Consider the following 21,977-nt stretch of genomic DNA (forward strand, 5'->3'; position numbering starts at 1 on the left):
ACTCTAGATATAAAAGCTCCAGTCGGCCCTCCTGTCTCATAAACTGCAGGGGCGCCTGGGTGGCTCAGTCGGTTAAGCGTCCGACTTCGGCTCAGGTCACGATCTCATGGTCCGTGAGTTCGAGCCCCGCGTCGGGCTCTGCGCTGACCGCTCAGAGCCTGGAGCCTGTTTCCGATTCTGTGTCTCCCTCTCTCTCTGACCCTCCCCCGTTCATGCTCTGTCTCTCTCTGTCTCAAAAATAAATAAACGTTAAAAAAAATAATAATAATAATAAAAAACTGCAGAGTCCCGATCTGTCGGAGCTTGAGGCTCAGTGAGCTAGACTGTGACCTTAGGACCCCTGCAAAGCCCTCCCCCATTTCTGTTGAATGACCAGAAAAGTTCTTCCATTTCTATTAACTGCTAATTGAATCACCGCCCAGGGCCACTCTGCACTCCACTAGGGGGCGCCCAACACCAACCAGAGGCCGTGATTTCAGGTTCTAAGGGAGAAGAGAGCTGGAGCCCTGAACGTTTGGGTCCTGAGGAAAACGGGCTGGAGGTCCAGACTCCTGAGTCCCAGGGAGAAGAAGTCTGGGGACCCAGACTCCTGCGTTGGGAGGCAAGAGGAGTCTAGGGGCCTGGACTCTGGGGTCCTAGGACAGTGCGACTGGGGTGGAGGCCTGAGAAAGGAAGGAGGAATCTAGGAAGGGCACCAGGATTGGTTGGAAGCAGAACTGGCCTGGGCAGTCGTTTGGTTTGGCTTGAGTCCGTGGGAAACAAGTGGACAGAGCAGGGATTGTTCCTCTAGGGTCCCCCCTCCCCATCACCCCCTGGGTTTGGCAGCCTCAGCTCTTCCCAGGCCCTGGGGACTTGGGGGCATTTCCCACAATCCCTCCCCAAGGCCCCTGTTTTCTACTAGACTCACAGCTGCCCATCCTCAGGACCTGGGAAAACTGCCCCAAGAGCACTGAAAGACTGGCTGGAGGTTAATGCCAAGCAGATTAGGAGAAACAGAGGCCCTGGATCCTCGGAGGCCAGCAGCCCCACCCCTGAGACTTGGGGGCCCCGGACCACCCTCTACTTCCTGAGGACCCAGAAGTCCAGACCCCAGCCTTCTGCCCAGGAGCCCCAGCGCTGTCCTCTCTGACTGTACTATCTCTGCTCTTGTACACCCTGGGCTTTTTGCCTACAATTCCCCCACTGCCCAGACACCATTTCCCAACCACTGACTGCCCCGCGGGGACCTGGGGGCCAAGCCAGCACCCTCCTCCCCCCCCCCCACTTCCCGGCATCAACAGCCCCAAACCACTGCACTGTGATGCATCCCCCCGTGACCAGCCTAGCCAGGATGCCCTCCCCTACCCCAGGGGCCTGCTCCCCGGCCCGGATCTCCTCACTTCTTCTTTTCTTCGTTGCACATAATGTTACTTGAAGTCATCTCCTTTGGTCGTCGTCCTCCTCCTCTGCTTCCTCCCTACTCCTCACCACCAGCCTCTCTGTTTGTGGCTTCAAGACAGAATAGAGCTCCTGACCCTGAGCGGGAGCTCAGGAAATGATATCGCTTATTGCTAATAAGGAGAGGGCAGCTAACAAAACATACCACAAAGCCATCATTACTCAAGCTGAGTGGAATTGGGCCAGGACCCAATGAATAGCTTTTGGAAAGACCACAGAGGGCAGAACTCTCTGTCTTTCCCCTGTAGTATCTCCTGAGCCTAGCAGGGTCTCAATAAATATTTGTGGGACAAGTGTGTAGGAATTGTCACAGGGCATGGCTTTTACGGATCCATTCTCTTGGGTCCCAGACAAGCTGGGCGCTGACTTCCTATGCTCAGCAGTGACGTCTGGGCACCAGTCTCCCCCTGTCGTAGGACCATGGGACACCTCACTGTGATGCACACTTAAAACATCAGCCCAGGGGCGCCTGGGTGGCTCAGTGGGTTGAGCGTCTGACTCCGGCTCAGGTCATGATCCCACAGCTCTGTGAGCTCGAGCCCCGCATCGGGCTCTGTGCTGATGGCTTGGAGCCTGCTTTGGATTCTGGGTCTCCCTCTCTCTCTGCCCCTAACCCACTTGCATTCTGTCTCTGTCTCTCTCAAAAATAAACACACATTAAAAAAAATAATAATAAATCAATAATAAATAAATAAAACATCAGCCCAGGGCCTAGAGACTGCCAGAGGCCACAGCAGGTTAGCGATGCTCATGGTCGTTTTACATGTGAGAAAGCCAGACCTTGGTGAAGGACAGTCTCTAATGTTGTTGTTGTGACGATCCAATGTTGTTATTCACCTCTTTATCCCCAATGATCGAGTTAGGGCTACATACGTCCAATGGGCACTCGATAAGTATTGGATGGACTGAATCAGTCCTGCTATCTTGGCCCTCTAAGGTCTTCGAAAAGCAACCACATGGAAGAAAATAAATGTTTGTTTGTTTTAATTTATTTATAAGAAGTCAGGCTAGCATTGGGCACAGGATGCCGAGAGCTGCTAAGAAGTGAGGGGTAGGTCGCGGGAGCCGAGGAGTCATGGGGTCTGGGCTCTCCCCTCCCCCACGGTCGGGGCCCAGCTGCTATGGGTCTCCCGTCAGCATAGAAAGTATCTGGTCAGTGAGAATCCCTGTGTAAATTCTCACAGCTGCTGTGCTTGTGCTGTACATGTCCCTGGGGAGAAAGGACAGAGGCTCTGAGCAGGGAGGAGCCCCGGGTCTTGGGCCCCAGGTCTGAGGGAGGATGAGGCTTGGGGCCCAGAATCATGTGTCCTGTGAGGGATGGTGGCTGGAACCCAAACTCCTGGATCCCCAGGTAGGACAGGGCTGGGATCTCAGAATCCAGGGTTCCGACAGAGCTCGGGGCCCAGACTCCTGGTTCCCCTGGGGGGGGGGGGGCGTGGCTTGTGGATACCTGATTTTCTCATCCATAGCGGTCAGATATGTCTTCTCGTATAGGTCCTGGGCGGCCGCTTTGGCCGAGCCCCAGTAGCCGTAGAGTGATTCCTGCATCTGGGACAGCAGGGTGGGGCCCGTGGCTTCATCTTGCCGGGCCATGTCATCCCCCTGGACCTCTGCAGAGGGAGGGTGTTTTAGGAGAGCTGAGGAACCAGCAGCAGGGGAGAATGAGGCAGGGAAGGAGGGGGACAGGGGTAGGGCCAGGCGAGAACTGGGCTGGGAAGATGCTTGGGGGGTCATCCCATCCCCCTCACACACCCTCCGCCCCCTGCCGACCACACTCACCGCATTTCAATACCAGAAGGACAAGAAGCAGAACCAGGAGGCATCGGGTGCCCATGGCGTCAGAAGACCTGGAACACTGAGGAGGCTGTGGGACAGGGCCCCTGGTGACGTCTAGTCCTAGGGTCCCCCCCCCTCCCCGGAAACTCCAGGGGGAGAGGCTGGCTTCCCTGCCCCTCCACCTCCCCAGCTGAGTACCGGGTGCTAATGCATTGGCTTGGGGCTCATCGTCTAACATTTTATGATTCTGCTTCTGATCTTAACACCTTAATTCTAACATCCCCTCATTCACTCAGGAAGCACCTACTGTGTACCGAACACAGTTCTGGGGCCCAGCTGTGAACACAGCAACAGCCCTGCCTGTCTACGAAGCCACTGTGAGAGAGATACACGATCGACAATATTAACTGAGTAAAATACACCGGCGGGTCGTATGGTGGGGAGTACTCTGGAGGGGGGGAGGGTGTGTCACAGAGCCTGGGAAAGCCTCAGCAGAGGGTGACATTTATGCCGAGACCCAGTCTGCAGGGTCCCAGGCTCAGTTAAGAACCCACCACTGGGGGTGCCTAGGTGGCTCTGTCCGTCCGTTGGGCGTCCGACTTCGACCTAGGTCATGATCTTGAGTTGGAGCCCCGTGTCGGGCTCTGTGCTGACAGCTCGGAGCCTGGAGCCTGGTTCAGATTCTGTGTTCCGGCCACCCCCCCCCCCCCGTCCCTCCCCCCTGCACACTCTGTCTCTTTCTCGCGAAAATAAATAAACATTTAAAAAAATGTAAAACAATTTTTTTTTTTTAATAAAAAAAAGAACCCACCACTGGATGAGTATGTTTCGGATGCCCTGGGGCCCTGTTCTACATGAAATTCCATCTATCTTCACCCCAACCCTATGACAGAGGCTCTCGGCTCTGAGGCACACGGTTCCCAGGCCCTGTTGTCATTTGCGATTTGGAGATAAGGTGGAGGTCAGACCCCGAGGGACATCAGCAGGGGGAAACAGTCTAGGATTCTAAGTTCCGTGGTCCCAACAGAGGAATCCAACGAATGTCGTGACTCTTGCGGTTTCTGATTTAATCACCTCGGCCCCCTCCCCGCTGACCCTTCCCCTTTTCCATTTTTCCATTTCGGGCCCTCTCTTACCCGACTCTGGCAGGCTGTCCTCACCGGCTCCACTCGTGCAGAGAAGGTCTTTATAGCTCTTGGGACCCACCTCCCCTCCACAGCCACCACCCCCACCTTGTCCCCTAGGCCAAAGTCCTAGCCAACAGGACCGCGGAGGGGGTGGGGTGGGGCAGAGAGGGCAGTGACATCATCCCTGAGGTCAAGCCAGAGGGAGCCCCCCACCACCCCCCGCAAGGTTCTCTCCCGGGAGATACAGGGGGCCAGGTGGGTGCTGTGGAGAGGTTGGGGGTCCTTGGGGTTCAGACCAGAAAAGGGGTCTGGGGTTTCCCCCACATAGGAAGCAAAGGCATAGGGGTCTCTGTGGGGACCTCCTGACCCCGCCTGCACTCCAGCCTTCACCTTCCATCCCAAACTGAGTTGCCCGATGTCTCCTGCCCCCCCACATTCCCACAGTGGTGGGTCTCAGGGCTGGGGGAAGGGATCATCCCCCCCGACTCTTTGCCCTCAGGGCCCCCCTCACTGTCCCTCCCTTGCCAGGTGTCCCTTCCTCTACTCGTTAACTGCTGGGGGTGGTCACGTTGGGGACGGATTAAGACAGGGACACAGAGAAGCATTTCTTTATTGTGGAGGCTGTAAACACTTTAATTCTTGTCTCCGTCCCTGCACAGAAGCTGGGGGCACAGGCTGTGGGCCTTGTTCAGGAGGCTGTCCCTGGAGCTGCGGAGCCAGGCCTGGGTGCGGAGCCTCAGATGCTTCAGGTGGTCTTCATAGTAGGCCTGCACAAAGCCCTGGAAGGCCTCGGGTCCCCTGCAGAGGAGGGACAAAACCGTGAGACCCCGGCAACTCCCAAGACTTCCGCCCCTTTCATCCCCCCTCCCTCGGGCCTTACCCCACTCAGAGCCCAAGAGTGCGGGCCCTGCCCTCTTCCCCTCTCTGACCCGGGTTCTCCCGCTGACCCAGGGGTCTAGACTCTCAGCCTCGCCCCCCCTCAGACCCAGGAGTCCAGGCCCCCAGCCCTGCTGCACACACTCACCAGAACCACCGCCACTTCTCTCTGGTCCTGGTCACCAATGTCTTCACCTTGTCCTTCATCAGGCTCCAAGGACTATCCACCAGCTCCGGAGGCAAACTCGGGGTTGCTGCAGGCACTTCTTGCTGGCATGCTAGGTGGGACCGGAGGGTAACATGGGTGGGCTGGGACCCAAGAATCCTTCCTCCTCCCTTCCCCTCCATGCTCGCCGTCACTATCGCTCCCGGTGGCCCAAGGGGGACCCCTTGACATCACTCCTGGTCTTCACCTTTTCTGTCCCTTTGATCACTTGTCCCCCTTTGAGCCATCCGTCCGATTCCTTGTCCCCCTCCGTGCCCACGGCCCCTCCTGTCACCCCTCTGTCTGCCTGTGGCTTTTCCCCCTCGGTTTGCAGCCCCACCTCTTTGACTCCTGTCCCCCTCTCGAGGCCTCCTTTACTGCCCGATCTTGCTGCCCCCTCGGTTCTCCTGTGACCCCCTCCCCCCCGCCCCCCGCCACGCTGTTCGAACCACCTCCGCATGCAGTGGAGGGAGAGCTCAGAGGACTTTCCAGCCCTAGGAAAGGAGGTTGGCAGGGCCGCGTCGTGCGTTCCTCCCTCGGGCCGGGGTCGTGCCTCGGAGGGCACTTTAAGTCCTTGCACACACCTCCCTGCGCGGCGATCACGCCCCCCGGGCGAAGCCTCACCTACAGATCCCAGGCGTCACACGGGGCGCACAGGCGCACGCATGCGCAGAGGCACCCATGGGCCCAGCAGTGTGCTCAAGCCAACGGTGCACATCTTCAAAACTCAGTTTCCCCTTCTGCAGAATGGGATAAGGCCAGGATTCCTGGGAGGACTTGGCGCTAACACCGAACACGCATAAGGCACTAGGAATGGCCCCTTGCACATTGGAGGCACTACGTTAAGTGTTACCATTTTAAATGCGCGTGCAAAGCCGAGGCACGCTCGCATGCCAGCGCCTACAGACACCCTCACAGCGTCCACGCGCTCAAATCCTTGGCATAAATACCCCGTAAAGACACACGTGCACACACACATTTCCCACTGTCGTTTGTACCAGCCCCAAGGACACCCCTCGCGCACGGCCCCCCGAACGTGGACACGTTCGCCCGGACACGCACACACACCTGCGTGCGTACGACAAAGCCCGCGAGCTCCAGGCCCGCGCGCGCGTCTACAAACCTGCGTGCCGTCCGGACCGTCACACTCACACCTCGCACGACTGCAGGGTCCCCGCGCCCGCCCATCCCTTCCTTCCTCACCCACGACACAGGCCAAGACCAGAATGCAGAAGCAGAGGGAGGGCAGGGCCTGGGGCCTGCGTCCAGGAACCAACATTTCTGGGGGCTCTGCTCCTCTGTTCCTCTGCGCTCAGCTCTCCAGGCTGGGGGAGGGGGAGACTACGCGGAGCAGAGCCCTCCCCTGGCTGCCGCCCCACGCCCCTTGGCAGGGACTTCAGAGAGAGGGGCCCAGGTGACAGTGACAAGCAGAGGCCTCACCCGCCCCTGCTGGCCTCCCTCCTTCCTCCCCTCCCAGCACTTTGGCCTGACCTGGGAAGACAGCCGGCTCTTTGGCCTCTGACGCTGACTGGTGTTCAAATCCTGGCTCCACCTCACAAGCTGGCCCCTCTTTCTGGCCTCAGTTTCCTGCTCTGAAAAATGGGCCCACCGCCCATACTCCAGGCAGGGCTTTAATGGAATGAAATGCTGCAAGGAGAGGTCTTAACAAGGAGCCCGGCAACGGAGGTGCTCACGGACCATGGCTGTTTATGATTACTTCTTTCATATTGAAGACCCTTGGGCACTGGGCTCTAGGCCAGACACACTCTCCCCGTATGATCTGGGCAATTCCCAGATCTTCTCTGGGCCTCACTGTTTTCATCTGTAAAATGGGGATGGTAAGAAGCGCCTGCCTCCTAGAGTCCGTGTGAAGGCTGCATGAGGCTCTGTGAGAGAAAGTTCCAGGTGCACATAGTAGGAGGTTGTCAATGTCAGGCTCAGGCCCAATACTAGGCAGAAAGAAAATGAGCAAAAGGAAGAAAGAAAGAGAGAAAGGAAAGAGAGAAAGAAAGAAGACATAGAAAGAAAGAAAGAAAGAAAGAAAGAAAGAAAGAAAGAAGAGAGAGAAGGAGGAGAGAGGAAGGAAGGAACGAAGGAAGGAAATGAGCCTTTATCTCTCTGAGGGCCCAGCCATAACTTAGGGCACACAGCCTGGCCAGGGGACCATGGACTGGATTCTTTGGTCCAGGGTTGCCGAGTAAAATATAGGAAGCCCGTGTGAATTCAGATAAATAATAAGTTTTTCTTTTGATATAAGTATGTCCCATGCAATATTGGGGAATTATACTAGAAATTATTTGTTACTTATCTGAAATTCAAATCTAACCAGGAGCCTGTCCTTTTTTTAAAACATTTTTTTAAGGTTTATTTATTTTGAGAGGGAGAGGGAGAGAGCATGTATGCAGGGGAGTGGCAGAGAGAGGGAGAGAGAGAGAGAGAGAGAGAGAGAGAGAATCCCACAGGCTCTGCTCTATCATCACAAAGCCCGATGTGGGGCTCGATCTCACGAACTGCAAGATCATGACCTGAGCTGAAACCAGGAGTTGGTTGCTTAACTGACTGAGCTACCCAGGCGCCCCCGGGGAGGCTATATTTTTATGCGGTGAATCTGACAACCCCCCCCCCCCACCGCTTGGCCACAACCCGAACAAGTAGACAGTAGCCCACCCCCAACCCCCCCCCCGCCTCACCTTTATGCACAGTGTCAGTGACCCAAGGTCAACTAAGGTTTGGAAGCAGATGACCTGACAATGTGCCAGCAGGTCAATAATCACCTAATACTGTGTCACAGTGTCTATGTCATTGCCCTCACTTCATCTCATCACGTGGACATCCTATCCTCTCACATCATCACAAGAAGGGTGAGCGCAGTACGATAAGATATGGGGGAGAGAGAGACCACGCTCACATAACTTTTATTACGGTGTATTATTTGTTTTTCTTTTCTTTTTCTTTCTTTTTTTTAATTTTTCTATTTATTTTTGAGACAGAGAGAGACAGAGCATGAGCAGGGGAGGGGCAGAGAGAGGGGGAGACCCAGAATCCGAAGCGGGCTCCAGGCTCTGAGCTGTCAGCCCAGAGCCCGACGGGGGGCTTGAACCCACGAACCATGAGATCGTGACCTGAGCCGAAGTCCGACGCTCGACCGACTGAGCCACCCAGGTGCCCCTGTAATTGTTTTTCTTTATCATTAGTGTTGTTGTTCATCTCTTACTGTCTGATTTTAAAAGTTAAACTGCACCATAGGGGTGCCCCGATAGGAAAAATCAGTGTATCTAGGGCTTGGCACTCACTGTCTATGGTTTCAAGTGTCCACTGGGGGTCTCGGAGTGCATCCCCCACAGATAAGGGGCGACACTGTACAGCTTGGTCCTGACCCAGCGGCTTCCAGCAGAACGGGCTCTGGCACGCAGCAGGTGCACAACGAATGTGCCCAGCAGTTCCTCACTAACAGAATCACAAAATAAAACCTCCGGGACGGGCGCGTGGGCGGCTCGGTCTGACTCCCCAGTTCCGCTCAGGTCGTGATCTCACAGCTCGCGGGTTCGAGCCCCACCTGGGGCTCTGTGCTGCTGACAGTGCGGAGCCTGCTGGGGATTCTCTCTCTCTCTCTCTCTCTCTCTCTCTCTCTCCTCCTCCTCCTCCCTGACTTGTGCTCTCTCTCTCAAAATAAATACAGAAATAAACATTAAAACACACACACACACCTCCTTGAATTTCTGTTTGGGATGTTGAGAAAGTTCCAGGGATGGAGGGTGCAACTTAATGTACCCCTAAAATGGCTAAAATGGTAAATTGTATGTGAGGTATTTGACCATGAGAAAAAAGGAAAAAAGAAAAACTCACCATGTCTTGTGTTACAAGAAGCACGAGGTGGGGGTTCAGAGCCTTGCTCCTCATCCTCCCTGCTGTGTGACCCGGTGCGAGTTGCTTAACCTCTCTGGGCCGGTTGCTTCATCCACGACTGGGAATCATGGACTACCTATCCCAGAGAGTAGAGGAGACCGTTTATGTAAATTACCACGAGAGGCACCAGAGGTGCTCGGTCAAGGTCAGTGGCTGTTGATTAAGCCTGTGTTTTTCTGAGCACACGCTAGGCACCAGGGGCCACAGCAGGGCTTTGGCACCTTAACTCGTTGATGTAACACAACAGAGCTCTGAGGTGGGCACCTTTATCGTTCCCATTTTACAGATGAGGAAACTGAGGCTTGGGGGCGTGGGAGGGGAGTCCACTTACCAATGGCTCCTCGAACAGCAAGGGGTGCATTTGAACCCGGCTCTCTCAGATCTAGCCAAGCCAGGACATGCCCCGACGCACCTCCCCCACCTGAGTCCCGGAGGCCAAGAGTGTGGTTGGAGCAGGGCTGGCAGCAGGGTGGGTCTGGGGGAGGTCTCTGACCCCTGCCCCAGGTCCAAGGTCAGTGTAGGCTGTTTGCTGTTTGCAATGTTTGTCCATCCTGGGGACAGGAACAGGCTGAAGGTCGTTCAGGGCGGACCTCAGAGTCAGCTCAATAACAACTGGGAGTGGGGTGATGGGCGCAGAGACCGAGGTCACAAGAGGGAGCGGGTTTGGGAGTGCCAGGCCCCGTGAGCCCACAGGGCAGAGAGCACCTCTGAGCCTGCAGTAACGTGTCCAAGAGACCCCCAGACCCCAAAATCACTCTCCCCCAGTCCAGACCCCATCCCCTCCCTCCTCAATCCCCTAACCCGCCTCCCTTCCAGCACCCCTAAGTGCTCACCTCCTTCCTCTGTGCCTCCGGGTTCTGGCAGGGAAGCCCGGGGCAGAAAAGAGGTTGAAACGTCCCCTCTCCGTTATCTCTTCTTTCTGCCTTCCGTCCGGGAAATTCTCCTTTCGTTAATTTTTAAAAACGGGGGGATATTCGCAAACCGTAAAACTCGCCCTCTTCAAGGGTGCGATTCGATGTTTTCTAGTACGTTTGCCGAGTTGTGCAACCATCACCGCCCTCCGATTCCAGAACATTTTCATCACCCCGAAAGGAAACTTCCATTCCCATTAGCCCATTAGGGTCACTTCCATTGCCTTCTCCCCCCCCCCCCCCCCCCCGGCCCAGCAGGGGGCAACGACTGACGACGGACCTTCTGTTTCTGTGGGTTTCCCTATCGCGGGCATCCTGGGAAGGGAAACATACACTACGTGGTCTTTTGCGTGGTGTGTGATGGCGCTTCCTTCCTTTTTCTGGCAGAATAATATTCACCGCACGGATACACATCTACACACGCCATGTGGATTTGCTTATCCGTTTCTCAGTTGATGGGCATTTGGGGTGTTCCAGTGGAAACACCACTGCCGTGACCATCCACGCGTACGTTTTTGCGTGAACCTGTGTGCGGTTCCCCTGGGTGGATAGACGCCCAGTAATGGGATCGCCGGGAGCTCTGTTGCACACTTTGAGGAACCACCAAACTGTTCTCCAAAATGGCCCTGCTCATTCGCTTTTGGACCCAGTTTTTCATTCACGTGGCTCCTGGCGAACATACATGGGGACGAAAGTTGTGCGGCTTCTCACGCTGTTCCCCGGTTCTCGCTGACTACTTCCGGATTGTCTTCTGGGTGGCAGGTGCTGTGTCGCCTCCTCCAGGGAGCCCTCCCGGACTAGCTACCCCAAGCCAGGTGCCCACTGGAGTGCCCCATCCTTGCCCTGCCCGCTGGGTGGGCCACCTCTGCACCCCCCCCCCCCCCCCCCCGCGGAGTGTGGAGTGTGAATGCTCCTACACACATGCTTGGGGCTCTCTGGGTGTTTTTTGTTGTTCTTGTTGTTTGTTTTTTGTTTTGGTGTGATCAGGGCTATTTGCTCTCTGAGGTCCTGAAGGTTAAGTTTGTAAACCTGAGAACAAACATATTGGCTCTAAATACAAAGTGTAACAAGAGGGGCGCCTGAGTGACTCAATCAGTTGAGCGGCCCGTTTCTGCTCAGGTCACGTTCTTGCGGTTGGTGAGTTCAAGCCCCGCATCGGGCTCTCTGCTGTCAGCACAGAGCCTGCTCCGGGTCCTTCCCTCGTGAAAAAAAATAAAACGTAAAAAGAAAATCTTAAAATTAGAATGAATGAAGGGCGCCTGGGTGGCTCAGTCTGTTAAGCGTCTGGCTCTTGGTTTCGGCCCAGGTCATGATCTCATGGTTCATGAGTTTGAGCCCCATGTCAGGTTCTGCACTGACAGCACAGAGCCTGCTTGGAATTCTGTCTCTCCCCCTCTCTTGGCCCATCCCCTGTTCTCTCTCTCAAAATAAATAAAGTAAAAAGAAGAAGAAGGAGAAGGAGAAGCATTGTTGGGGCTCTCACTGTGCTCCAGGTACTGTCCTGGGCACTCGGGGGGCACTGCAGGAGACAAGACCGCCTCTGTGAACTTGACTTCCAGCAGTGGGAGACACAGGCAGTAAACAAGTAACCAAAGAGACATATATTAGAGGGTGGCAAATACTGGAAAGACAGGCAGATAAGGAGGTAGCAGGGCGGTGGGAGAGCAGTCTGGGGGGACCACAACGGGGACACGGCTGTTGAACAGACACCTGAAGAAGAAGAGGAGTGAGCCAGGCAGATAGCTGGACATCTGCGGGAAGAACGTTCCAGGCAGGGTGGGCAGCAAGTGCAAAGGCCCTGGGGTAGGAGCCTGCTCAGTGTGTTCGACGAGGCTGAGGAGTTGCACACGAGGGAGGGGAAAAGGCCGTAGGGGTGACCTGGCCAGGTAGTGAAAGGCTGACAGACTCTTATAAGATCTTTTGAGTTTTCCTCTGAGGGTGGTGAGAGGGTTCTGAGTGGAGGAAGGGTGTGATGTGACTTGTGTTCTAACAGGATCCCTCTGGCTTCTGAGTGGGAAGAGAGTATAAGGAGCTTGGAGGGCTGATTAGGGCAGGGGGAAATGGTGCATTAAGTACAGAGGGTTATATGTATTTCCCACCTTTAAAAAAAAAAAAAAGGTGGGGAAAAATGTTTAAATGTTTATTTTTGAGAGAGAGAGTGCATGAGCAGGGGAGGGGCAGAGAGAGAAGGAGACACAGACTCCGAAGCGGGCTCCAGGCTCCGAACTGTCAGCACAGAGCCCGACGCGGGGCTCGAACTCCTGAATTGTGAGATCGCGACCTGAGCCGAAGTCGGATGCCCAACTGACTGACCCACCCAAGTGCCCCTAAAAAAATTTTTTTTAAAATTTTTTTTAATGTTTTATTTATTTTTGAGACAGAGAGAGACACAGCATGAACGGGGGAGGGGCAGAGAGAGAGGGAGACACAGAATCCGAAACAGGCTCCAGGCCCTGAGCCATCAGCCCAGAGCCTGACGCGGGGCTCGAACTCACGGACCACGAGATCATGACCTGAGCTGAAGTCCGACGCTTAACCGACTGAGCCACCCAGGCGTCCCTAAAAAAATTTTTTTTTAATGTTTATTTACTTTGAGAGAGACAGCATGAGCAGCTGAGGGGCAGAGAGAGAGAGAGAGAGAGGGAGACACAGAATCGGAAGCAGGCTCCAGGCTCCGAGCTATCAGCACAGAGCCCAACGCGGGGCTCGAACTCACTGACTGCAAGATTATGATCTGAGCCAAAGTCAGACTGTCGACTGACTGAGCCACTCAGGCGCACCCCCCTCCCCCCGCAACCTTTTTTTTTTTTTTTTTAGATTTTATTTTTAAGTCATCTTTATACCCAGTATGGGGCTTGAACTCACAACCTTGAGATCAAGAGTCACAAGTTTCACATACTGAGCCAGCCAGGCGCCCCTATCTCCCACCTTTGTTCTCCATCCTCTGTCCTGTCCTCCATCCTCCATGAGCATCCCCGGACGTGCTTGGAGTTGTCCTCAGACATAAAAGAGGTCAAACACACAAGGCCGTTCCACGTGTGTGTGTTCGAATTTTACGTCAATGACACCACCCTATGCATGTTCTGTTTCTTTTCCACTCAGCGCTATACTGTTACATCTCTCCAAACGGTTTCCTGAACATCTAGCTGGTTCTTTCTGTGGCTGCATGGGGTTCCACGTTTTATTTTTTCAACCCCCACCCCCGCTCCCGCCGGTGATGGACTGCTAGGCTGCTTCTGTAGTGAACGTCCTCATCCATCTTCCCAGATGTTTCTCTGGTCCCCGCACGGTGCCAGATTGGGGACCGCTGGGACGCGGGCACCCAAATACTTAACGTCACTAGAAACTTCCAGGATGCTCTTCATAAGAGTGATCCAGTCCACACTCCTGAAGAGAGTGTGCTGGGTTTTTTAATTTTTTTTATTTTTTAATGTTTATTTATTTTTGAGAGAGAGAGAGAGAGAGAGAGAGAGAAACAGAGCTCAAGCGGGGGAGGGGCAGAGAGAGAGGGAGACACAGAATCCGAAGCAGGCACCAGGCTCTGAGCTGTCTGCACAGAGCCCGACGCGGGGCTGAAACTCACGAACTGTGAGATCATGACCTGAGCCGAATCGGACTCTTAAGCGACTGAGCCACCCGGGCGCCCCAAGAATGTGCTTCTTCTCGGGTACCCATATCCTCACCGGCACCTGGCATTTTCCAATCTTCTGCTTTCGGCCAGGTGACCGGAAGCAGACTGCTGTCTTTGGTGGCTTTCATCTAATTGCCCCTGAGTCTGAGCCTCTCTTCAAAAGCGGAGGGGCCACTCACTCCATGAACTGCTTGCTGTCCGTCTTCTCTGTCCCTGTGCCTTTCTAACCTGAGAGCTCTGGGGGGGTGGGGGGGCAGGGGTTGGGGGTTGGGGGTTGGGGATGGGGTGGGGTGGCGGTTTTCAGGAAAATGCTTAAAAAATAAATTGGCTCCGGGGCGCCTGGGTGGCTCAGTCGGTTGAGTGTCCGGCTTCGGCTCAGGTCATGATCTCGCGGTTTGTGGGTTCCAGCCCCGCGTCGGGCTCTGTGCTGACAGCTCAGCCTGGAGAGGGATGTGGGTGTGCTTTAATATGCTGGGGATGAGCAAATAGGGCCCACAGCCAGGTGTGTGTGTGTGTGTGTGTGTGTGAGTGAGTGGGTGCCAGGTGTGTGTGTGTGTGTGTGTGTGAGTGGGTGTGGGTGTGGTTGTAGCCGGTGAGTCTGGCAGGGTGACTCAGGAACAGGGAAAGTGAAGTAAGAATGTGGTCCTGGGACTGCCCCCCACCCCCCAGGCGACATTCAAATCCCAGCTCTACCCATTTGTGGCTGTGTAACATCACATAATTGACTTTAGACTTCTGTGCCTCAGTTTCTTCTTGTTTAGGTTTTTTGTTTGTTTGGTTTTTTTTTTTCCAGATTGAGAATAATTATGCCACCAAGTATTATGGAACCCATGTACCAGGCCCAGTCCTGTGCTGAACTATGCCTGGGGACAGCAGTGATGGGGCATACAGTCCAGCAGGGGAGACAGACCCATCACCAGACAGTGATGACCCAGAGTGGGCAGGACTGGGATGGAGATGCTTGATCCAGCGTGGGGGTTAAGGAGGGCTTCCTGGAGGAGGGGGCATCAAAGTTTCCTTGGAGGGTGTGGATTGTGTTGATCTTTTTCAGGGCTCTAGCCTATGTCCTCCCCTTGCTCCCTTCCACATCCCTCTCTATTTCCCATTTTAAGTGTAATAAACACCTCTTGTGTGCATGGTGATGAACCAACCTGGGGTCCCTCGTTTTGGGCAGCCCAGTCAGGGAAGACTATGGCAGAGCAGTAGCCTCAGGTTGGGGTCCAACCCAGCTCTCCCCTTCCCGACAAGTGACTTCACCTCTCTGCGCTTCATAACTTTTTTTTTTCCTAATGTTTATTTATTTTTGAGAGAGAGAAAGAGAGAGAGAGAGAGCGAGCACAAGCGGAGGAGGGGCAGAGAGAGAGGGGGGACAGAAAATCTGAGGCAGGCTCTGTGCCAACAGCAGATAGCAGGATTGGGGGCTCGAACTCACAAACCATGAGATCATGACCAGAGCCGCAGTCGGACGCTTAACCGACTGAGCCACCCAGGCGCCCACCCCTCTGGATTTCAATGCCCTCATGGAATTAACAGGGCCCAGATCCCCAAGGTACTCATGAGGATTCTTTTGGGATCGTGAAGTTCAAAGTCCTCAGCACAGGACAAGTAGAGAATTGCTCCATACATGTGAATCCTAGCCTCTCTCCCCAAAAGGCGCACCCCCTACCCTGTCCCATAGCCTTCTGCCTCCCAGCAAGGAAGCACTCAGAATTCTCTACGGTATTTTTATTGGAGGGTGGGGGTCTATATGGACATCACAAAGTCCTCCTGCCGAGAGCTGGGGTATGGGAAATTTCGGAGTCCCCTCCTGGGGCACAGCCCAGAGGACAGAGGCAGCTCTCTTGGTATTCAGAGCAGGGGAATTCTGAAATTTTTGAGCCTCTCAGCAAAGGAGGTCATCAATTTCCTGTAGGGGAGAGAGGGAGAGCAAGAGAGGTCATTGTGTTTCGTCTCCCCTCAGGAAGCCCCAATCCTGCCCCTTACCTGACTCCCTATCTCCTCCTTCCCCCAAAGAAACAGCATAGCTCCCACATCTGTGAGACTGGGCAGAGCCTTGGGGTGGGTGGCCCAAGGTCGGGGTTTCAGTTTTCCAGATGGATCAGAGCCCTTTGAAGTCAGAACGCTTCACCCTGGCCTAGCTGTCAAGGCTTGCTGTCTCTTGCTACGGAGCACACTCTTTCCTAGCTTTCTTCTCCTTACTTATTCAAGGGCACTCTTCAGAGCCTCCTTATCTTTGCCCAGGATGTTCCCCTTGCCTGGAATGCCAGTCTCTCCTTGATTATGTACGTGTCTTCCTGGCTCAGGGCCTTTGTAGTCACAGGGAAACATTGTTCCCATGTTTCTAGGCCTGGCTGGATTTTCCTAATCATTCAGATCTCTCTCTCTTTTTTTTTTTTTTTTTTAAGTAAGACAGCCAAGTGCCCCATGAAGCGGTAACACTTTACTTTTTTTTTTTTTTTAATGTTTATTTATATTTGAGAGAAAGAAACAAAAGTTGAGTAGGGGAGAGGCAAAGAGACAGAGCCTGAACCAGGATCCGAGCTGTGAGCACAGGGTCCGCCGCGGGGCTCGAACTCACCAACCGTGAGGTCATGGCCTGAGCTGATGTGGGACACTCAACCGACTGAGCCACCCAGGCGCCCTAGCACTAAGACTTTACATGGAGATCTGAAAAAGGAGCACCTGGCTGGCTCCAGTCAGTGGAGCATTCGACTCTTGATTTCCTGATCTCGGGGTCAGGAGTTCAAGCCCCACGTTGGGCATCGCGCTTACTTAAAAAAATAAAGTGTCTCCACTTCAAAGGGGACCCAATAGGGGCGCCTGGGTGGCTCAGTCAGTTCGCGTCTGACTTTGGCTCAGGTCATGATCTCACAGTCTGTGGGTTCGAGCCCCACATCGGGCTCTGTGCTGACAGCTTGGAGCCTGGAGCCTGCTTCAGATTCTGTGTCTCCTTCTCTCTCTGCCCCTCTCCTGCTCGTGCTCTGTCTCTGTCTCAAAAATAAATTAAAAAACATTAAAAAATTAAAAAAAAAAGGGGGACCCAATAACCAAATCTACAAAAGCTCCTCCCCAGTCTCTGGTTGTCTGTAAGCCTACCCTGTTTAATGTCATCTCGGTGCTTAGCTCTGGTTGGGCTAATCTCCTGGAAATTCACTGGTTTTACAGTCTGTTCCCTGTGGGCTGGGACTTTATCTTATTCACCACGATTATTCCCCACATTGGAACAGTCCTGGACACTTAGCCCAATAACTATTTGTTCCTGAATGAATGATTCTCTAAGTCACCGGATGGAGTCAGTGTTGGTTAAACGGTGTATTGAGCATTTACAATGTGCCAGGCACTACGCAAATCCCCTCCATTTTCAATTCTTGGAAAAAGGCTCAAGATCTACTCCCGAGATCACACTGAGAGTAGTGAGTCTTGGCTGGCCTGTGGACCCAGGTCCGACTGATTCCCAAGCTTGGTCTTAACACCACCACGCAGCACCATTTCTACAGTGTGGTCTAGATGGGAGTCGGCAACCTGTCCCCCCACATCTGAGCGCTCTGTGAGCCAGCTGTGACCACGGGGGAAGCTGTCAGCCGCTCCAAGCCTCAGTTTCCCCACTCTGCTAATCGACAGACCCAGCCCTCCCAAGCCCTGGGAAGATTCCTAACCGGGTCGCCTCAGGAATGCTCTCGAAGGTGTCCTTCAGGTTGTTACCAAACTCCTTCAGCGAATTGGGGATGTTCCTGAAGGTGCTGGCGACATCTGGGGCCCCCTGGGCCGGGGCTGGACCTGTCCAGAGATAGGCAGGGGTACAAAAATTTCAGTATTGGGAGCCCTTAGGATGGGATACCAGAGGTGAGAGAGGAGCTACTGTACTTGAAAGTGATTCTTGGAGGTCGTGGTGCTAGAATCGGAAGGAACGGAGTGGGGTGCGGGGGGTGCGGGGGGCGGGTACTAACGCGACCAGATGGAGCTCAAGCTGCTGGCTGGGTATTCGCTTACTCTCAGCACAGCCTCCTCCCCCGCCCCTTTCCAGACTGTAAACGCGGGACAACCAATCGTGGAGGGGCGAGCGCATACATCACCGGTTGCTAGGGCTTCCCGGACAGACTTGCCCGACGCTGGACCGCCCCTCAGAGAGCCCTCACCCATCTTTGCAGGGGTCGGGTGTGGGGGTGTCGGTGAGACATAGGAAAACCAGGGCACCGAACGGGCCGCTGCGCTCCCAAGGGACCTCTAAGTTTGGGCCCCAGGCCCGTGTCCAACTTCGGGCTTCCGAATCTCAAACTCCCAGATTCTCCTATCCCACGTTTACCTTCCATAACCATCAACAGAACCACCACCAAAACCGGGAGCCACAGGATGAGTCTCATGGCTGGACCGAAGGGGCGCTCTGGAAGCAGAAGCAGGGGTGGGAGTGATCGGTGACACCCCTTCCTCCCTCCCCGAAGTTCCTTCCACCCCCTTTGTAGTGCTCTTCGAAGGGCATCCCTCCCAGTGCTCTTCGAAGGGCATCCCTCCCGGGCACTGAGCACCAACCTGGATCCGTGGAGCCACAGCAACGAGGGGATGGGAGGTCCCGGCCGGGCCCAGGCCTTTATCGGGCTGGGGAGGGGGAGGCGGAGGAGGGGGCGGGGAAGCTTAATCCCTCCCCTTCAGCTTCCTATCCCGTCCTGTGCCCACCTACCTTTTCCTCTTCTGCCCCTGGCTGCTGGTGGCGGGCGGGGCAGGTGCGGCCTGGGCACACCCCTTAGGGACAACGCCTCTTGCTGTTAAGCACCTGCACCTCCGAATCTCCCTGACGGTTGGTGGATCTCAGCCCCACAACAGGGGACTGCCTATAGTCTCCACCCCCCGCGCCCCAAGCCATCTTCCCTCTGGGGTTTCTCCTGCGTAACACCTTTCTTCAGGCCTCAGGGCTTGTCTCAGTCACTCAGTCACTCTGTAACTCCATTTGCTGTAACTCCCCAGGCCTCCTCCTCTGCCACCGCCCGTCCCTTCTCAGCAAGTCCCTTCAGCGCCAGCAACTGGGGTCACCCAGTCTGCCCCCACATTCCTACTCCCATGCTCCCATGCCACCTGCAGTCTTTCTTTCAGACTAGCCCTCAAGCCCCCCCCCCCTCCCCCCCATCTCCCTGCATCCGGGAGCATCCCGGACTTCCGTGGATGTGTCCTGGGGTCTTAGTCCCACAGCCCCCAATCTCTTCTGGGAGGGGGTCTTTTCAGCCAGTCTAAACTGCAAAGCTTCAGCTTCAAGGATCCCAGTGTGTGTGCTTCCATCCATTCCCCCAGACCCCTCCTTTCCCTCTGCCGACCCCCCCCCCCCCCACTCCCCAGGCCTCCACGCCCCCTGGTAAACACTCCATCTGCCCTGACTCACCCCCTCGGGCCCCTCCTGGCACGAAGCACTCCCCCCCTCGCCTCCCCTCCCACCACATCCGTCCCTCAGGGCTGGAGTCCAGTGTTTCCCCCACCCCCTTCCCCTGGCTGCCTTTGACCGCCAGTGATCCCTGGCAGCTGTGGGGAGGGCGGCCCTGGCCTCAGACTCGAGGTTGGCTGGCCTTGTGCCCCCACAACCACGTGTCAGCTTGGGGGTGGCAGGGGGACGGTTGTGAAAGGGATGCACAGACATGACCCTGGCAGGATTGCGACAACCCCCTGGCCGGCTCAGTGCCTCCAGTCCCTGTCAGCCCCCCAGCTGTCTCCCCAGACATCTGCTTCCCCTGTGAGCCTAGCATTCTCCAGACATCCACCCAAGGGTCTGCTTCCCTTCCTTCCCCATCCCACCGGAACAGAACACCAGCTTTGCTTTTCCAAGTCCCATCCTCAACCCAGCTCAGGGCCTTCCGTTTACAGATGGGGAAACCGAGGCACAGCCAAGCACATTCAATGGCTCGGCAAGGGGCTAAGGGGGGCGGCGGGGTGTTTCCTTGTCCCTCCCCTTTCCGGACTCCTGGGTGTCGCCCTGGATCTCTGTGGGGATCAGCCTCCGCCCCCACAGCACCCCCTGCCAGCCTCTGTTCCCCCAAACTTCTTTAGTCCCTGTGCTACCTCTAGACCTGACTGCTCTCTTCGTCCATGAGAATTCAAGATTCAGCTCTTCGAGGGGAAGAACATGGCTGATGCCAGCCCCCGCATTGACATCTGTGGTTCAGAGGGCTCGGCCCCAGCTCCAGGGCATATCGTGAATCAGCACGCTTGGCTGGGACTAGGTCCCCTGCCTCTGAGCCCACTGACCCCTCTCCTCCTCACCAAGCCTGGGGTGAGTCATCTGGGGGGGTGGGGAGGAGAGCCTGCCTCCCCAAGGGCGCTGGGGGCAGCTGGCAAAAGCGAGGAGCGAAGAGTGTGCACCAGCAGGCTGGGCCCGGGAGTTACCAAGCTCAAGTCCTGGCCTGTCCCCTGGGCTGGGAACCCTGCTCCCCTCGTCTGGGAATTGAGGGGGTGGGGAGAGAACGCCAGCAGCAGGGGCTCCAGGCTCCAGTCCTCACTGCTCTGAGTGTCCACTCCCACCTGCTCCCCACCGCGGACTCCAGGACTCTACCGGGCAGGGCAGACCCTCGTGAGGGTGGGCGGGATGGGCAGCTTCCTTCTCTCTCGAGCTGGGACCGGCACCCAGTAAGCTTGTTGAGATAGATGAGAAGTCAGCAGCGCAGCCGGGGGACAGAAGGGAGGCGGATGCGGGCAGGGGGCAGGCACACAGCTCAGATGAAGGGACCTGCTGACCCAGAGGGAACGAGCGGCCCAAGTACGACAGAATGGTGGAGAGGACACACCCCAGATGGAGGGAGAAGGGAAACAAGAAACAGGCGGCAGGGGTGGGGGGTGGGAAGAAACTGGAGGAGGAAGAGATAAAAGATAGAGGTGGAGGAAAACAGGAAGCCAGAAGAATGAGGCTTCTCAGCCTGGACAGGCCAGGAGGCCAGGAGAGGGCAGGAGGCAGAATTAGGTAAAACAGGCAACAGGGGCGCCTGGGTGGCTCAGTAGGTTGAGCGTCTGTCTGACTCTTTGATTTCGGCTCAGGTCATGATCTCACCATCGTGAGATTGAGCCCCCCGTCGGGGTCTGCACTGTCAGCACGGAGCCAGCTCGGGATTGTCTCTTCCCCCCCCCGCCCCTCTCAAATAAATAAACTTAAAACAAAAAAAAAAAGTTAAGGGGTGCCTGCGTGGCACAGTGGATTAAGAGTCTGATTCTTGATCTTGGCTCAGGTCATTTCATGGTTTGTGAGTTCGAGCCCTGTGCTGGGTCTAGGGATTATTTAAAATCCTAGGGGCACCTGGGTGGCTCAGTCGGTTGAGCGTCCGACTTCGGCTCAGGTCATGATCTCGCGGTCCGTGAGTTCGAGCCCCCCGTCGGGCTCTGTGCTGACAGCTCAGAGCCTGGAGCCTGTTTCAGATTCTGTGTCTCCCTCTCTCTCTGACCCTCCCCCGTTCGTGCTCTGTCTCTGTCTCAAAAATAAATAAATGTTTAAAAAAAAAATCCTAGGGGCACCTGGGTGGCTCAGTTGGTTGAGCGTCTGACTTCGGCTCAGGTCATGATCTCGCATCGCAGTTCGTGGGTTCGAGCCCTGCGTGGGGCTCTGGGCTGACGGCTCAGAGCCCGGAGCCTGCTTTGGATTCTGTGTCTCCCTCTCTCTCTTTCTGCCCCTCCCCTGCTTGTGCGCGTGCTCTCTCTCTCTCTCAAAAATAAATAAACATTAAAAAAAAAGAAAGAAAGAAAGAAAAAGGAGATCGTGATAACAGTAAAGGCTCAATCATAATGGCAGTGGTCCCGGGGCCTTTGAGGTCACAACTCCAGGAAGCAGGTACTATGAAGCTTCGGAGCAAGCTAGGCTCGGAAAGGTGGCTTTTTTTCTTGCCCCTCCCCCCTTTGTCAGAGGGGACTGCAAGGTTTAACCCGGGGAAGGGGGGATCTGTTCCAGAACCATGTCTCAGAGACAGAAGGGAAAGAGAGGTACGGAAGAGACAGCGAGCGGGGCTGAGCAGAGACAGAGCGAAAAAGGGAGCCTCTGAAAGGGGCAGAAGGAAGCAAACACGGAGATGAGAAGAGACAAAGAAGCAGACACACGAGCAGAGGGGACAGGGCAGAGCGGCGTGGCCGGGGCGAGAAACGGAGGCGGG

At 55.4% G+C, this 21,977-nt stretch overlaps 3 protein-coding genes across 5 annotated transcripts; all 3 read right to left on the reverse strand.

Annotated features, from left to right (window-relative positions):
* Positions 1–2,408: 2,408 nt before the first annotated feature.
* Positions 2,409–4,376, reverse strand: APOC2 (apolipoprotein C2). Of its 3 annotated transcripts, none has more exons than XM_042919874.1 (4): positions 4,350–4,376; positions 3,217–3,301; positions 2,888–3,047; positions 2,409–2,647 (listed from the first exon to the last, which is right to left on the reverse strand). In XM_042919874.1, the coding sequence occupies exons 2-4, from the start codon at positions 3,269–3,271 to the stop codon at positions 2,557–2,559; spliced, it is 306 nt and encodes a 101-aa protein (XP_042775808.1). In that variant the 5' UTR covers positions 3,272–3,301; positions 4,350–4,376; the 3' UTR covers positions 2,409–2,556. The 3 variants fall into 3 exon arrangements, with proteins under 3 accessions (XP_042775808.1, XP_042775809.1, XP_042775810.1); XM_042919875.1 differs by having other exon boundaries at positions 3,217–3,292; positions 4,350–4,365; XM_042919876.1 differs by having other exon boundaries at positions 3,217–3,284; positions 4,350–4,360.
* Positions 4,377–4,931: 555 nt separating this feature from the next.
* APOC4 (apolipoprotein C4) lies at positions 4,932–6,759 on the reverse strand. The gene is made up of 3 exons (XM_042919421.1): positions 6,625–6,759; positions 5,365–5,494; positions 4,932–5,138 (listed from the first exon to the last, which is right to left on the reverse strand). The coding sequence occupies exons 1-3, from the start codon at positions 6,698–6,700 to the stop codon at positions 4,973–4,975; spliced, it is 372 nt and encodes a 123-aa protein (XP_042775355.1). The 5' UTR covers positions 6,701–6,759; the 3' UTR covers positions 4,932–4,972.
* Positions 6,760–15,579: 8,820 nt separating this feature from the next.
* On the reverse strand, positions 15,580–18,418 carry APOC1 (apolipoprotein C1). Its single transcript, XM_042919366.1, has 4 exons — positions 18,397–18,418; positions 18,173–18,250; positions 17,526–17,646; positions 15,580–15,775 (listed from the first exon to the last, which is right to left on the reverse strand). The coding sequence occupies exons 2-4, from the start codon at positions 18,228–18,230 to the stop codon at positions 15,718–15,720; spliced, it is 237 nt and encodes a 78-aa protein (XP_042775300.1). The 5' UTR covers positions 18,231–18,250; positions 18,397–18,418; the 3' UTR covers positions 15,580–15,717.
* Between the last annotated feature and the right edge of the window lie 3,559 nt (positions 18,419–21,977).

This window comes from Panthera leo, chromosome E2 (genome assembly GCF_018350215.1).
Source record: "Panthera leo isolate Ple1 chromosome E2, P.leo_Ple1_pat1.1, whole genome shotgun sequence".
NCBI classification, from domain to species: domain Eukaryota; kingdom Metazoa; phylum Chordata; class Mammalia; order Carnivora; family Felidae; genus Panthera; species Panthera leo.